At 40.8% G+C, this 17,585-nt stretch overlaps 1 protein-coding gene across 1 annotated transcript in view; it reads left to right on the top strand.

The window, feature by feature from the left end:
- The window catches only part of kug (FAT atypical cadherin kugelei), a 62,408-nt gene that overhangs the window by 38,254 nt on the left and 6,569 nt on the right, over positions 1 to 17,585 (top strand). The window contains exons 7-21 of the mRNA XM_026814248.1: positions 1,706 to 1,858; positions 2,214 to 2,427; positions 2,914 to 4,474; positions 5,390 to 5,758; positions 5,845 to 6,046; positions 6,121 to 6,292; positions 6,614 to 6,838; positions 8,078 to 8,101; positions 10,264 to 10,500; positions 10,770 to 11,314; positions 11,383 to 11,890; positions 12,031 to 12,677; positions 12,762 to 14,159; positions 14,449 to 14,586; positions 14,779 to 17,481. Of these exons, the coding sequence (XP_026670049.1) occupies positions 1,706 to 1,858; positions 2,214 to 2,427; positions 2,914 to 4,474; positions 5,390 to 5,758; positions 5,845 to 6,046; positions 6,121 to 6,292; positions 6,614 to 6,838; positions 8,078 to 8,101; positions 10,264 to 10,500; positions 10,770 to 11,314; positions 11,383 to 11,890; positions 12,031 to 12,677; positions 12,762 to 14,159; positions 14,449 to 14,586; positions 14,779 to 17,481 (9,096 nt within the window). The remainder of the gene's footprint in view (positions 1 to 1,705; positions 1,859 to 2,213; positions 2,428 to 2,913; positions 4,475 to 5,389; positions 5,759 to 5,844; positions 6,047 to 6,120; positions 6,293 to 6,613; positions 6,839 to 8,077; positions 8,102 to 10,263; positions 10,501 to 10,769; positions 11,315 to 11,382; positions 11,891 to 12,030; positions 12,678 to 12,761; positions 14,160 to 14,448; positions 14,587 to 14,778; positions 17,482 to 17,585) is intronic.

Consider the following 17,585-nt stretch of genomic DNA (forward strand, 5'->3'; position numbering starts at 1 on the left):
TAAATAGCATTAGAAATTCGTATAATTTTACTAACATGATTTATTAACAATTTTTAATGAAAATTTCAATTGGAGATATCTGGAACTCGTCATTCCTGCGGTTTTGCTGATTCTAGTGTTGCACTCAATACATTCCGATCTACATTTCATCAATATTAAAACACTATTGAGGCTTTCAATTAAATTTTCGTACTCGACCAGACCGTCCATCCTTCAAAGAGCTCCCATCCCCAGAAAAACCACTACTTGACCTAAATTTTTCGCCGAATAGCGCTCCCAGTTTTTTTCGTTCCGCGATTCTGCATACCCAGATGACCTAAAAGTCCTTTAATCAAATCGAACATCAAACGGAGAGCCGCGATGGCCGAAATCAGTACGAGAAAATCGCAGGAAAAGCCTGAAACCCGATAATTAAAGACACATGGGAAACATGTTCGCTCGTTGCGGAGGAAAAGGCGTAACATTAAATAAAAACTAGAAGCCGGTCGCCGTTTAATGAACCAACGACGAAACATTTTTCTGCATGAAGCAAAAAACGTGGCAAAGCCTTTCTTTGTATATGAGCTTCGAGTGGCAAAGAAACGCGGCCTGTGTTTTTAATACGCTTTAACACGGATCGATATTTAGCAGATACAGGGGGGGGGAGGAAGATCTGGCATCATCCCCTGCGTTCTTTCTTTCCACACTTTTTTTCCCCACTTTTTTTCCCCTCTTCCCTTTCTGTTTCACTATTCGTTTCGCATGACGTCGACGAACGCGTGAATGCTACGCTTCGAGGTCATGAGCGAAATGCGTTTCGCGGTGGATTAAGGTAAAAGTACCTATTATGAAGACACCATCTCACTTATGACCACCAGACTGTGGATTTTTATACAAAATAAATCATTTATGATATCATTTCAAAAAATGAAATCTAAACTGAGATTTGTTTTACTGTTCGAAAATAATGTGTATTATACTTTTGATGTCTTGTTCATTATTACACATTACGCACACTCTTTATATTTTCCGTACATCCAATTCGTAATAAGTACCTCTACCTTATTGAAAGACTGACAAACAGTGAACGAATCGACTTTACAGTGGAAGTCAAATATTATTTCTATTTCCTAGGAAGAACGTTTCTTTGTTTGACAAAACTTTCATGTAATCGCACTGATACCGAATCAGTGCAATTGATGAATTGATATCAAATGGTATCAAACGTTAAATGTATCGGCTGCTGTCGCAATTTAAAGTCAGGTTTTGCATAAAGTCTGTTAACCACTTCTTAGATTTTAGATTTGATCCCTCAAAGATCGTAGATGCGTTTTGCTTAATTTCTAATTTATCAGGCCTCGTTTTTTGAATTATCGCTCAGAGTTTCTCGCGAATAATTAGATCGTGGATTTTATGCATTTAAAAGAAATTAATATACAGAAATGATACATGATGCATGCAAGGGAAATATGAAATGTGAAGTAATAAAGGAATTGATTATTTAAAATACATTTTTGAAACAAACATCATAAAGGTTTTAATCTGCATAAAAATTCTCAGTCTAATTATTATACTTAGAAGCAGCTTGATTGAAGAGGACTTTCATTTAATTTCCTTTCGACCGATACCAATGTTCCATTTTTCTTTCTGTGTCTTGTATTACTGTCAGTAGAGGACCTGAGGAGTGCAACGAATCGAGAATAATTTTTCGTTTCGTCTACGATAGGTGCTTGCAAACGACGAAGACATCGGCGACAATGGGAAAATTCAGTATAGCATCAAGGGTGGTCGTGGGAAGGGCAAGTTCAAAATACATCCTACCACTGGGCTAGTTTACTCCCAGAAGGGTTTCGAGGCCGGACAAGAATACGAGATGATGGTAAGATGAATTTATTATTGTAACTCGAGAAATGTTTTCTTGTAAAAAAAAAAAAGGCAATTTAATCATTATACTCAGAAAAAATTTCCTTTATCATCCGCCTTGGAAATTACTTTTACTAATTACTACTGTTCACGTCGTGTCTCAATTGTCCCAGTCTATGCGCCTATCAACTTTCAACAACTTTTATCAAATTACAATCTAACGTTCATTCAGTAAAATAAATTATTACCTTAGCTACCATATAGTTTATTTTGCATGTAAAAAGCAGTCTTATCGCGACTGATCGGTTGTTTGCTGGAGGATCGAACTTGAGATCGAGTTTAACTTGGTCCCATGCGGCTCTGTTTGTTAGATAAAGGCCTCAGACAGCGGTGAACCACAGCGGAGTCATCAGACGCGGGTGTCCGTGCAAGTGGTCGAGGTACCCAAGGAATCCGAGCATCCACCGGTCTTCAAGACGAACAATCAAAGCGTCGAGGTCACAGAGAGCGATGAGGTCGGCTTCCTTGTGGCTCTGGTCCAGGCCACGGACAAAGACGGCGATTCCTTGTGGTACGATATTCTCGGTGAGTTGAATCAATCAATTAATAAAGTCACTTTATACATCTTTTATAGAATTATTATATTTTATGTATTGAACGAATTAGTAAATTTATGTAATTATATGTCTTATGAAACAAATACATCTCGCCGTTCATATTTAAATACAACATTGCCAGTAATACGTATATGAAAATTAATAAATATTATTACATTATGTTATTTGACTGAAGTTTATTGAATGAGTTGAAATGAATAATGAAGCCATATTTAGGATTAATGTGATCTGCATATTGTTCATTTTATACATTCGAAACCTGATTATCCTTATTCAATGAATTATCGCTTCGTTTAATTAAAGTACTGACAACGATATGATGAATACAAAGATTTTAGTGAAAGAAAGATGTAACAATTTTTCACTTGTATTTTCCAAATAAAATCATCGTAATTATAATTGGATCCAAATATTTTATTTTCCTCAGTAAATGAAGAACAACGATTGTTTTCAGATGGAGACAAGCGAGACGAGTTCTTTATCGGTCGGGACAACGGGAACGTGTTACTAGCAAAGAAACTCGACTGGGAGACCCAGAACTTTTACAATCTAACGATAGGCGTGACTGACAGCGTGCACACGGCTGTAACACAGCTTCTGGTGACGGTGATCGATATAAACGATCACCGTCCAGAGTTCACTGAAAGCACCTACCACGTGGACATATCAGAGAACGTGGAGAAAGGTGAGAAAATCTTGCAGCTGCACGCGACCGACGAGGACGAAGACAAGAAAGTTTTCTATAGCCTTCACGCCGCTCAGAGTCAAGCTTCCCTCGGGATCTTCCACGTGGACTCTGTAACGGGCACCGTGACTTTGAACGAGGTGCTCGACCGAGAAACTATCGAAGAGCACGTGCTCACCGTTATGGTAAAGGATCAGGGAACTCCCGCGAAACGTAATTACGCAAGAGTGATAGTGACCGTGCACGATCACAACGATCACGCGCCGGAGTTCACCTCGGAGATCATCCAAGGTAAAGTGTACGAGACCTCACCAATCGGCGCAGCCGTCGTCCAGGTCTACGCCATCGACAGGGACAGAGGAGACAACGCGAGAATCACTTATTCGATAACGTCCGGAAACGTAGGCAACATGTTCACGATCGACCCGGAATTAGGTGTGATTCGCGTGGCAAGAGAATTGGATCTGGGCGTCTCTTCGGAATACATATTATTAGTGAAAGCTACGGACCATGGGTCTCCAGCATTGGCTAATACGATACCAGTTCACGTGATGGTTACTATGGCTGATAACGCTCCACCAAGATTCATACAGAAAGAACTGTCCGCGGAGATCTATGAGAATCAACAATTAGGTACTTACGTGAAATACGTGGAAGCTAGAAGCACTTCGTCTCTGCAGTTCGAGATAATCAATGGAAATAAGGATGACACGTTCTTCGTGAATCCTAGTACAGGTATCATAGTTATCAAAAACGAGCTGGATTACGAGAAGACCAAGTTTTATAATTTGACGATCGGTGCGACTAATATGGCCGGTGCTTCGGCGAGCTGCAACGTGATCATTCACATTCTGGATCGTAACGACAACGCGCCCAGGTTCCTGCAAGCTACTTATAACGGGCAAATCAGCGAAGGCGCCAGTATCGGTTCCCTGGTGCTCACGAACACCAGCACACCGTTAGTTATTAAAGCTGAGGACGCGGATTCGGAATTAAACGCTCTTTTGAATTACGACATTGTGGAGGATCTGCCGAGAAAATATTTTCATATCGACTCCAGCACAGGTGCCATTAGAACGGTAATGGTCCTAGATCACGAGACCATGCCGAGGTTCACGTTCCACGTAAAGGTTTCCGATCTGGGGAAACCGAAGCTGTCTTCCGAGACCACGGCCAAAGTGGTGATCGTAGTTACGGATGTCAATGACTGCCCGCCCAAATTCCTTCAAAACGATTACAATACCACTGTGCTACTGCCCACCTACAAGAACGTTGCAGTTATTCAAGTTAGCGCCGTCGACCCTGACAGTTCTGAAGGAGTTCCACTTAGGTACACTTCTTTCGTAATTACCATTAATTAAAGGATAATACCATTCTAACGACCGGAAATATTTTATAGAAATATAATGAATATAATGTAAAATCTGTTTAAGTATTTACAAAATTTCTTTTCGATCGAAAAATATTTAACTTTGTATAAAATATTTAAATTTGTATAAAATAGTATGTTTCATTTGCATAAAGAAATGCATGGAGATTATCTATTAATAAGGATTGTTATGAATCTAAAACACCTTGAAGCTATTAAAAAGGTAGACACCTGTGTATTTGCACTGGGTGATTCATATTTATACGGCGTCTCGCGGCTTCGTTAGCATTCATTTACCATTATAATTGTTGCATGAAACTTGTGTGTCGGTTGCCCGATACACGCTCGTTTTCCCTCCGATGTTGGGAGAAAATTGCCCTGCACCCACTTAATAGGAGGGAACGGTTACTTTTGAATTTGCATAGGTGCAAAGAGTCGACGTTCTTTTTCCTACGTTTAATGGCATCATCCTTGGCGCGTTCTTTTTCCAACACGTGTATTTTAATATGCAATTCAAATATTCTATATTACAACGCAAATATAATAATTTCTATGCATGAAAAATTGTTCAATTTTATGAAAAAAATAATTGTAACGCGTAAAGTCATCATCATCTTATTTTTAAGTAGGTTCTTAAATTATGTATATCTTTTAAATTTACGGAGAATTGAAATATGTGCGAAGTCATAGAATTTTTATAAAATACGAAGTATATTCATCTGTAATTGATCGATTTCATTGCTTAATCTGTCTAGATTGTAAAAATTTAAATAATAACAAGTAAAACGTCAATGATTATATAAACGTGAATTAATTTTAAGTTGAGCACGACTGCTTCTGGAGCCCTTAATAAAACAATCCTTTCTTTTTATCCAGATACGATATAATTGACGGGAACAAGGGTCACACGTTCGACATAGACTCTCAGACGGGCGTGATCACCGTCCACAATCCGGATCGTATGAAGAAAAGTTACCTGCTCCGAGTACGCGTCTCCGACGGGAAGTACTCGAGCGTTTGTCAAGTGAACGTGCTGGTGAGGAAGTCGGAGAACTCGGGGCTGATGTTCCAGAAGAACGTGTACGAAGGCACCATTCAGGAGAACTCGACCAGGATCACGACCGTTGCAGTAGTGAACGTTTTGGGTACCGCGTTAAACGAACATGTTGTCTTCAGTATACTGAACCCGACAAACATGTTCGTGATCGGACCAACCTCCGGCGCGATTCGTACTACCGGCATCAGGTTTGTGGAAATCTATAAGCAAATCTTATCTAATGATTGACATAATACAAACAATGTTTGGAATGGGAATTTCTGTTGATTTACAGATTCGATCGCGAGGTATGCGACCATTACGAATTGATAGTCGAGGCAAAGAGCCAGCAACCCGACAGAGATAAGCCCAGGGTAGCGCATGTGATCGTAAACGTTACCATATCGGACATCAACGACAACTGCCCAATGTTCGTCAACCTGCCATACTACGCCGTCGTCTCCGTCGACGCACAAAAGGGCGACGTTATCACCAAAGTGAGTAGATAAAAATATACGTGCTAATTATTTCATGTCTTATATGAATTTTCTAATTTTCTTCATTTGTAAAGGTGCACGCAGTGGACATGGACAGCGGTGATAACGGAGAAGTCAGATACGAATTGAAGAAAGGACATGGGGAGCTCTTTAAAGTGTGCCGGAAGACGGGCGAGATATCCCTAAAACAGAACTTGGAAGGACACAATCGCGAATATCAACTCACCATCGCTGCATACGACGGTGGTAAGTATTAAACTTAATTACTGTCATATATCAATTTAACGTAATTCAAAATTCTTGTATTATTCCATTATCGCATATATGTATAAGATATTTATATCCCGTATGTATCATTAAATTCATATTCACATTATATTATTTAATCTTATCTAAAATCAGTCAAACAAAAAATGATATATGTATAGATGAAATTTATCATAATTCCATATACGGTGTGCTTTATATATAATTCATTGTTTGCTAATTTGTTACAAGATGATTATTTGTCATTACAACTAAATTTCATTTGAAACATTTTCTGACAAACTTGAAACCTTGTTCTAGGCATTACGCCGTGCTCGATCGTAGTCCCGGTGAACGTGAAGGTGATAGACCGATCAATGCCGGTGTTCGACAAGCAATTCTACACAGACAGCGTTTTAGAGAGCATCGAGATTCACTCGCCGCTGGCTCTGTCGATTCACGCCGAATCACCCTTGAATCGCAAACTCATATACAGCATAACCAAGGGGAACGATTTCGAAGAATTTGCCCTGGATTTCAACACAGGTAAGCGAACGTGCCCGGTCAGTTGAACGGTAGATACAATTTTTCAAAAACGAAGATTGAATTAAACACGCGGCACTCCAGAACGGAAGTCGATCGAGTTATCCGAACAATGTACCTTTCAACGTCACTTTCAAAGATTCAAAAAACGCAGCCACGTTTTCGGACCATTTTCTGTTTAATCTCGTTCGTGGTTTCACGTTTCAAGACATTTTACATTAAATCAATAAAAGATATTCATGATTTATGTCTTTCGTGTATTTAAAATGACAATATCGTATTAATTCCATTTGGATTTGTCTACAAAAATGAATTTTGATTTGTTTAAAAATAGAGCANCATGAAAATCCGCAGTCTAGTAATCGGTGACTAAATTCTAATCAAGCGTAGTGGTGAGTTAGTAGTAAAACGGGGATGTTGGAATGCGTCGCACGTAACACAATCTATGATAATATTGGGTTGAGGAAAAGTCTTCTTACCAGTTAAAGTTTAATTGAAATCATATTTCTATTAAATGATGGCAATCCATTTATTTCTGTACAAAATTCATTTAATACGATCGAGATCATTGACACAACCATTGCGTCATTTAAGTAATTTAAGAACTTTTATTTCAATTATGCCTTAATTTATAATAGGACTTCTTCCCAATCAACACTACCGTTATTCGACTCGTAATTGACAGGATTGCTCGTAAACGTATTTAAGAGTTTATTCTATACGAAATACGTCTCAGTAGTTGTTTTTTACAAATTAATACCCTTTTTCTTTATCCGTCTCACCTATGATTCTCTACCAACGAGTTGAACCGAGATTATTCTTTAAATAATTAATATTATACAGTAAATCAAGTAAATCAGTAAGAAGTATTATATGCAAAGACTTATTCATTTTAATCAAAACACGATAAACATAATGGAAATCGTAAAATGAATGTGTTCTTATATTTTTGCAATTCAACAAACATTTATAAGGAAATTATAAATTATATATATCATTATATTCAATAATTTTAAATGTTACTTCTTATTGATTTATTCGATATATAGTTATATTAAGTTTATTCTTAAATTTCTAGTAAATATAAATGTACAGTGGCCTATAAAAGTATTCAAAAGTATTTACGTACTAAAGAATGTAGAATCGGTTTAGTTTGGCTCTCGGGTAGAGAATTTATTCTTTACGAATGCTTATCTGGTTAAACTAGAAATTAAAGTGTTGTTGTATCTCCCTGTTTCGCAGCCCCCGACAGTAACAATGGTCCTTGTGAGTATAAAAAAATACTAGTTCTATCGGCCTGCTGTTTCACACTGTCACAATTGCCTACTGCACTGTTCGCTCTCTTCTTTTCTTTCTCTCTTTCTCTTCCTCTCTCTCTTTCTATCATGCACGACTTTCACGTCAGTAACGATGAGTTTCCTTCAATCTGTTTCTCATGAGAAGACAAATTATATATTTGCATTAAAACCAATCCTGTAATCGTGTATCCACTTGTACCAGAGATTTGTATCGTATCACATCACAGTTGCTGCAAAGTAGTTATGAACGAGTATTATTTTTTAGAAAATTTATTGGATGCAAATTGTGAACAAAAAATTTTATAACAAATCATAGTAAATGATATAGTCATACATACAACGATGACATGCATTGATGATACGCAGTGATAATAGGCGCATCGTATAATAGCAACGAGAATATGATACAAGTAGAAATGGACTTGATTCCAGGAGAGTCGATCGTAACTTTGCCATTCTCGTTGGCAATAATTATAAACAACGAACGCATTTCCATTTTACTGAACCCGCACAGCCCGATACATGCAACGATAATCATTTTTCAACGCACTCAAATTGGTCGCCCGCTTCATTGAAATTTTAGATGAGCATAAAATGCAGATTCTTCCTAACACAAATGCATCATAGGTTTATTTCTTTTTTTATGTTTTCGATATTAAAACTACTAATCCACTTCTAACAGCTTGCCAACCACTTTAACAGTGCACGATTTTGAAAAAAAAAACAGGCAGTACAATAATCCTTTATCTCCCAAAATGAATTATATTCAAACCTAAATGCTATTAGATTAAAGAAGTATGAATATTACGTAGTACGAAGAATAGAATGTTTCATTTCAACAAATTTATAAATCGGATAATAAATCAGTACACTGTGGATGTTTATGGAAATTTCTATTTTTATAAATAGAATTAAAGGAACGGAACGCATATAAACATTTGCTTGCTTATCTAAACATTATAAATTGTATTTTACTGCGTGGATGTTTCGTATGTTTTTTAAATTAACGTCTGTTTTTCTTTAAATTATTGGAAATTCCCATAAATGCATAGACATCCGCAGTCTATAAATCAACATTGATATTTTAATTAACACTTACTGTACACGTGAGGAATATCAAATTCTAATAATAGATGTGTACCAAAGAAATTTCCATGAGGTGTGTACACTAAGGGTTTAAATTCCTGTAATTTCGTCAAGGGGTTCAATTCTAAAATTGACCTGTTTAGTATGAAAGTGGAATTCTCTTTTTTCAATTATTGGAATATTAATTACTCTTTCATGTTCTCTCGAACTAATTCTCATATTGAACAGAAGCTGAATCAAGATGAAATTAAATTTTTAGCAAGTTAGCAATCTACTTTCATAATAAATAGCTCAATTATTAAGCATTAGGTTTGATCACACTAACTGGTCACTATACGGTCAAACAATAAACAATAAATGAACAATTACTAAATTACAATTAACAATCAAAAACAAAACTAGTCTGCAGATTTAATGAATTCGTGGACAAATTATTTCTATAGAAAATATAATTTCCAAAGACACAGATCTGAATTGGAATGCATTTTATTATTCTTAAAAAATATAAGGAAATTCCTATATAGATTTAATTTTCTATATCAATACTAAAAATATTTTCATGTTTGACATGATCTGACTGTTTGTGTGAACGAAACCTTCTAATTCAATCGACGCATCAGCACGCAAAAATCGTTAAGATGTGTATTTACCTGTGTCCTACTTATTGTTTATCAAGAGATCTGTCACATAAAATAATTGGTTGTTCTTGTGTTTCATTAAATGATATTTCATATAAATTTCACAATTCTTTGGATCTTGCATTTCACCAAATTGCAGTTCTCTTTTATAAGCCTCTTGGATCAGTAGAGTGAATTAGACTTCATTATTTTGAACAAATTTTTATTTAGTCTCCGTTGTAAGTTTTGCGATATTTAAACTTGAGACTTACGAACAACGTATATTTCACGCATGCAATAATGATACGGTATGATACAAGTTGATACACGCCTTACTAGCAAAAGAAAATATTTCTCGGCTTTGTGGACGCTACACGCCTGCCATATGCTTGTTGGGTCTACAATCTTCTCTTCGATTCCAAATCAGGTGTGATCTACGTGGTGGACGAATTGGATTACGAGCAAAAGAAGCAGTATGAGCTGACGGTGCGCGCGACCGACAGTGTGTCCGGCGTCTACGCCGAGGTGCTCGTCAGCATCCTAGTGCTTGACGTGAATGATTGTCCACCTGAATTCACCCAGGATTCGTACAATATCTCCGTATCCGAGGCAGCGCCGTTCGGCACCTCCGTGTTGAGAGTCCACTCGAGGGATAATGATACTGGTATGTCTTTATTACTCTCCATTGCCATCCTCTGCACTTTTCTATACAATTACTTATATCATGTACTCATATAGTGATTGAAACACTGTTTCATGTAATGAATGTCACAATAATTGATATAGGAATTTATACTATCTTTTATACAATGACTGATACAATATATAATACAATAATTCTTATACTAATTGATACAAGGTTTTACATATACATATTATACAAACAAAGATTTATATATGATACACGTTCTAATATATCAACTTTCTGCGTAGGTATAAACCAGGAGGTGCGTTACGCAATCCAGAATGACACGGAAAACAGTAGTGATCTGTTCCACATCGACTCGGAGGAAGGTGTGATATTCCTGAAGCGATCCCTGGATCACGAGAGCCACGAATCGCACCATTTCACGGTGATCGCGATGGACCGCGGCGTGCCGAGCCTCTCGAGCACGGCTCACGTCTGGGTGACGGTGATCGATATGAACGACAATTCACCGAAGTTTGAGCAGCCCTCGTACACGTGCTGGCTGTCCGAACACGCGGAGCGGGGCCAATTCGTGACCGTGGTGTCCGCCAGCGACCCAGACTACGTGGACGAGAAATTGACATACACGATCGTCGGTGGTAACGAACAACAGACTTACAACATCGACCAATCGACCGGCGTAATCACATTGATCAACATGCAGAACTTTGGAGAGAAGAAACTCACTATGCTGAACGTGTCCGTTACTGACAACGTGTACACCAGCTTCGCTCGAGTGAAGATCGAGATTTTACCTGCGAACAGGCACAATCCCAAGTTCCCCAATCCGGTACGTTTTGTTAAAAAGAATCAGAAAATAATTCATAGAACAAATCACATAATAAACGATTCTTACAGGTGGTAGAGGTGACGGTGCTTGAGAATCAGTTGCCGGGTAGATTGGTAACAAGCGTGATCGCGAACGACGAAGATTTCGGCGAATACGGAGCGCTCGTCTACACCATAGCTTCAGATTTTATGAAAGAGGTGTTCGATATAAACAGAGAAACCGGGGAGATCGTAACTAGGAAGAAATTGAACCGAGAGAACCAGAAGCTGTACGAGATACCTGTAATGGCTACCGATGGAGGTGGCAGGTCGGGATTCGTAATGGTCCGAGTGAGGGTTGGCGACGAGAACGATAACTCGCCAGTGTTTCTTCTGAGAGAGTATAAAGCTAGTATACATGGGAATTTGACTGTGAACACGCCGTTCCTCAAAGTGAAAGCGCAAGATGCTGACGAAGACGACGCTGCTAGAATCGTTTATTCGATATACGAACCTCAGACGTCGGAAGCCAAATCGCTGTTCGGTATCAATCCTGATAACGGAGCGATGTTCCTACAGAAAAGCGCGATACCTTGGGGTAAGTGGAATATCTACATTCCTTCACAGTTGCTTTCCGAAGTTTATTTGATTTGATGAAATTATAAAAGAATTGAAGAAGTTTATATAGAAATATGAGATAATTCCATCAGACTAAAAATAAACTATTTTAAATTGCAGAAAACCAATTGTTCGAGTTATTCATCCGAGCCGAAGACAAAGGCGGAGCGACGACTCACCATGCGGACGTTCCCCTAAACATCTACATAATGGGACCACAGGACATTCCACCGCTGTTCGAACGCAAAGAGGACAAATTTTTCATATCCGAAGCATCGCCTGTCGGCACACCGATAACGAGACTAAAGACAGTAACCAACAACACTGTCACGTATAGGATCGTTTCCGGAGACGAGGACTCTCCACTTTTTTCGGTCGACTCCCACGGACAAGTTACGCTAGTTAAACCATTAGATAGAGAACTTAAAGACAATCATTTAATCGGAGTGCTGGCTGAAACGGATTCGAGTCCACCGTTGACGGCTTTGGCTGAAATCTCGCTTCAGGTGTTGGACGACAACGATCACGCTCCTAAGTTTGAAAGCAATCCTTATAGTATCAGTTTGGCGGAGAATATCGAGGAAGGAACGTCTATTTTGAAGATCATCGCCCATGACGATGATTTAGGTAGCAATGGGGAGGTTCGATATTCCTTTGGATCAGACATCGGCGAGTTAGCGAACGTTTTCACGATTGATCCTTACACTGGTTGGATCTCGACCCTGGTTCTGCTAGACAAGGAGAAACAACCGGAATACAAATTCCAGGTACTAAGAATTCTGATTTACATCATGAATTTATGTTTTAATAAAATGTTAATAATTCTAACTAAATATTTGAAACATCTTCAGGTGGTCGCTACGGATAACGGGAATCCGAAACACTTTGCGAGAACTTCGGTACATGTGAAATTGAAAGATTACAATGACAACCCGCCATCGTTCGTGGACGATCTTTACGAGGCAGCGGTGAATGAAGATGCTCTTCCAGGGACCGTGGTGGTGAAGCTAGTTACTGTGGATAAAGATTCTGACGTGAACACGCCAATAGAATTCTATATAACATCAGGCGACCCACGATCCCAGTTTCAAATCAGATCGACCGGCGAAGTTTATGTCGCCAAGGCTCTGGACCGGGAAACGATGGACCGTTACGAGCTCGAGATAGTCGGCACCGACGGCAAATACGTATTCAAGACGCGTGTGACAGTCCAAGTGTTCGACGTTAACGACAACCCGCCGTATTGTTTGAGATATCGTTACCGCGAGATATTATCCGAAGGATCGCACCCAGGAACCTACGTGCTGACTGTCTTAGCTACCGACTACGACGACGAACCTAACGCCAAGCTGCGTTTCTACTTAACCGGTGATAACAACGACAAATTCTCGCTAGACAAGGAAACAGGCGTGTTGAAGACCGTCGGCCAGCTGGATAGAGAAACTCAGGCAAAATATTCCTTGACTGCTCACGTTCAAGACAGGGACAAGCCTCTGTGGGAGTGCTCCTCGCAGCTGGAGATTCTCGTCTCCGATCTAAATGACAATGCGCCGAAATTCACGATGCAAACTTACAGCGCCACGATGCCAGAAGATGTCGAGGTCGGTACTTTGGTGACTAAGGTGCACGCGACAGACGATGATATCGGTATCAATCGCAAGATCAGATACGAGTTCATCGACTCCGCCGAAGGTCATTTCCTGATCGCCGCGGATAGCGGTATCGTGACACTTGGGAAACCTTTGGACAGAGAAACAAAGGCGATGTACAACGTTACTATTCAAGCGGTGGATCAGGGAACTCCTCAATTAACAAGCGTCACCTCATTAATCGTCAACGTCCAGGATATCAACGACAATCCACCGGAATTTGCATCGAAAGTTTATTTCTCGAGAGTGCCCGAGATCTACGCAGTTGGCACGGAAGTGTCCAGAGTGCTTGCAACGTCTAAAGACACCGGAGTCAACGCGGACGTTTACTACTCAATCGTCGGCGGGAACGAGCATAAAAAGTTCCAAATCGATGCGCACACCGGAGTTATCACTATTGCTGAACAGTTGGATTACGAGAGGGCAAGGGATTACTTTTTAACTATTCAGGCTATGGACGGAGGCATCCCTCCTCTCAGCAATCATGCCACGGTGAACATTACTGTGATCGATAGCAATGATAATGCACCCATCTTTAGCGAAGTGTCGTACAGGGCTGATGTGAGGGAGGACGCGAAAATAGGAGAGAAAATCATTCAGGTGAGTGCACAGATTACTGTTCTGTAACGGTGTATAATGATATATAATTATTTTCTTAAATTATGCATTTATGAACAAGCTAAATGTACATGAAATATGAACAATGCATGAAGTGTACGAAGTATTTAAAATGTGCGCATATTGTAATGCTTAAATCGTCAAATGAAATACATTAATTAACTATCATAAATGTTAACAGCTAAGTTAATAAATAATGTCAGTCACAAATGAGAACAGTAGTAAAGTAAATGAATTTTAACTGAGGTTGCACTTACGATTAATATTTCAGGTGTATGCGAACGACCTGGATAGCGAAGTGAATGGAAATGTATCTTATTACATAGAACGAGGCGACAGGAAAAGGCAGTTTTCGATCAATCAGAGGACGGGGCAGATTGCCGTTGCCGCGTCGTTGGATCGTGAAGAGGTCGGTACAAATCAAATACAGCTCAATACATTTCAAGAACAAATTACAATCTGTTTTGTAGTCACGTTAGGTCCATGTTTGTGACTTAATGTAAAAGATACCGATCTTATATTTTTGATAATGGATATAAGTAACGAACTTCTTTCAATAAGTTTTATTTCGCAGTCTACGACGATCATTTCTCTCTTTCAGATCGGCAGTTACGACCTGGAGATCCACGCTCGGGACAGCGGCGTACCAATGCTCTCCAGCTTCGTGATAGTAAACATCGAGATTCTAGACGCAAACGACAATCCTCCTCTGTTTTCTTTATCAAACTACACGGCGGTGGTCCAAGAAGACAAGCCTCTGGGCTATACCGTGTTGCAATTTGAAGTAACTGATGCGGACATCGAGCCAAATGCCGCCCCGTATACCTTCGATTTCCTGTCCGGGAACGAAGGTAACGCGTTCAGAGTAGAACAGGACGGGAGCCTGCGGACAGCGACCAAATTCAACAGCAAACTGAAAGATAAATACGCGTTACACGTACGCGTGTTCGACAACGGCAAACCCCATTTGTACTCCGACGCATGGATCATGATCAAAGTGATCGGAGAATCGCAGTATCCGCCAGTGATCACTCCCCTGGAGGTGACTGTTAATTCGTACATGGACGAGTATCCCGGAGGTATTATCGGGAAAGTCCACGCGACAGATCAGGATCAATACGACTCGCTTTTATACAGTTTGGTCCCATCGTCTCCTATACCGAACGACCTCTTCCAAATCGACAAGATCGACGGCACTTTGGTAGCTCTCCCGCGATTGGACGTCGGCGAATACCGAATAAACGTCAGTGTGACGGATGGAAAGTTTCATTCTTATTCCACCGTGAGAGTGAATGTGAATTTAATTACTGAGAGAATGCTGGAGAACGCGGTGATAATTAGGTTCAGGGAGGTCAGCCCGGAGGATTTCATACTGAGTCATCGCAAGGTGTTCGAAAGAACGGTGCGCAACGTGATCAACTGTACGTTGGAGGATATAATTATTATCAGTGTTCAGCCATCCACGGACGAGATAAATTTAATCAAATCTCGAGCGATTCGTCAAGCGGTGCATAACGACTTAGACCTTCTGTTCGCCGTGAAGCAGAGATCAACTATTTTAGGCTCGATCAGTTTTTATACATCGGAATATATTCGCGAGCGTTTGAACGAGCATATCAGAGATCTAGAGCAGTCGACGAAGTTGGTGGTGGAGGATATCGTCAGGTTTAAGTGCAACAAGGGTTACTGCATTTACGGTGATTGCCAACACAAAATCGTCCTCGACGTGATCCAGATATCACCGGTGGCTACCGATGTGATGAGCTTCGTGTCTCCGCGTCACAAACACAAGATGGAGTGCAGCTGCAAAGAGGGGTACGCCGGGACTCACTGCGAGGTGGTCGTAAACGAGTGCGCCAGAGATCCGTGCCCACTGTTCAAAGTCTGCATTCCCGACTCGTCGATGCAAGGATATTCCTGCCAATGTCCCGAAGGCTTCGCAGGTCAGACTTGCGACATAGACATCTCTAAATGCCACGACGAGTCCTGTTACATTCCGAGGAATCCCATATCATTCAGCGGTAAAAGCTACGCACGGTACAGGATCGACAAAGCTATCATCAGGCAGACCATCGAGGATCGCCTTAGTCTCTCATTGAGGATCAGAACCGTTCAGTTAACTGGAAACTTGATGTACGCGGCTGGCAAAGTGGATTACAACATCCTAGAAGTTGTGAACGGAGTTGTTCAGTATAAATTTGACTTAGGCAGCGGAGAAGGTTTGGTGCGTGTAAACAGCATGTACGTGAGCGACGGTCAGTGGCACGAGATTCAACTAGAACGAGAGAGTAATAGCGCGACGTTGACCGTGGATGGAAAGCACGTGGCTCACGGATCAGCGCCCGGTATCAACGACATTCTAAACCTCCAATCGGACGATCTTTACTTAGGCGCGGAGGTCAGGCAGCATCCTTCGATCCTCGGTTTCGAGGATGTCCAGCGTGGTTTCATGGGCTGCATGGACGACGTTCGTATCGCAGGAATCTCCGTACCATTGCATATGAGCGGAGCCAGCAGTGTGGTAGTCTTGAAACGATTCGCTAACGTCGAATTCAGCTGCGACGCAGCGACAGTTCTTGTGCCTCCGGGAATTTGTGGCTCGCAGCCTTGTCAGAACGGTGGAACTTGTAAAGATTCGGGAAGCGACACTTACGAGTGCCAGTGTCATAGCAGATTCGCGGGCCTTGCTTGTGAAATCGATACCGATCCCTGTGCCTCTTCTCCTTGTCTCTATGGAGGCCGCTGCAAAGTCATTCCTGAAGGAGGCGACTACACTTGCGACTGTGTTGGCCCAAGTTTAAGCGGGAAACGATGCGAGTTCGGCAGGTATTGCAGCCCGAATCCATGCATCCACGGTGGTGTTTGCGAGGAAGGGAACAATGGGCCGATATGCAAGTGCCAAGGATTCATGGGAGAGCGTTGCGAGTCCGACGTGAACGAGTGCGACGCTAATCCCTGCACAAACGGCGGCACCTGCGTGAACGAGATTGGAACTTACAGATGTGTCTGTCCACCCAATATGACAGGATTGAACTGTGGCAACCCGGCGTACTCAACACCGATCATATCCAGCCATTTAAACATCACATGGGAGCAGCTAATGTGGATCGGCGTCGCGGTTGTGTTAAACGTATTCCTGATAGTCATATTCCTCGCGTTCCGACGCATCAGGATGAAACGCACGAGGGCCAGGGCGAACAATATCAACAATGAAACTAGGAAGCAGATCGTATTGAACTCCGCGCGGCCCAACGAGCACGAGTTCAAGCGGAGTTCGAAACTGAGCAACTTAGAAGTGATACAGGTACGAATCATTTCATTTGTAAATTGCCGCATGTATTCAAGATTCTTGAACGGCAGTGTTAGATTAGTTCCTCGTTCGTTTCGTTTGGTATTTTGATTTGCTCA

The sequence above is a fragment of the Ceratina calcarata genome, unplaced genomic scaffold, assembly GCF_001652005.2.
Source record: "Ceratina calcarata isolate Rehan_Ccalc_2016 unplaced genomic scaffold, ASM165200v1 scaffold371.2, whole genome shotgun sequence".
Lineage (NCBI taxonomy): Eukaryota > Metazoa > Arthropoda > Insecta > Hymenoptera > Apidae > Ceratina > Ceratina calcarata.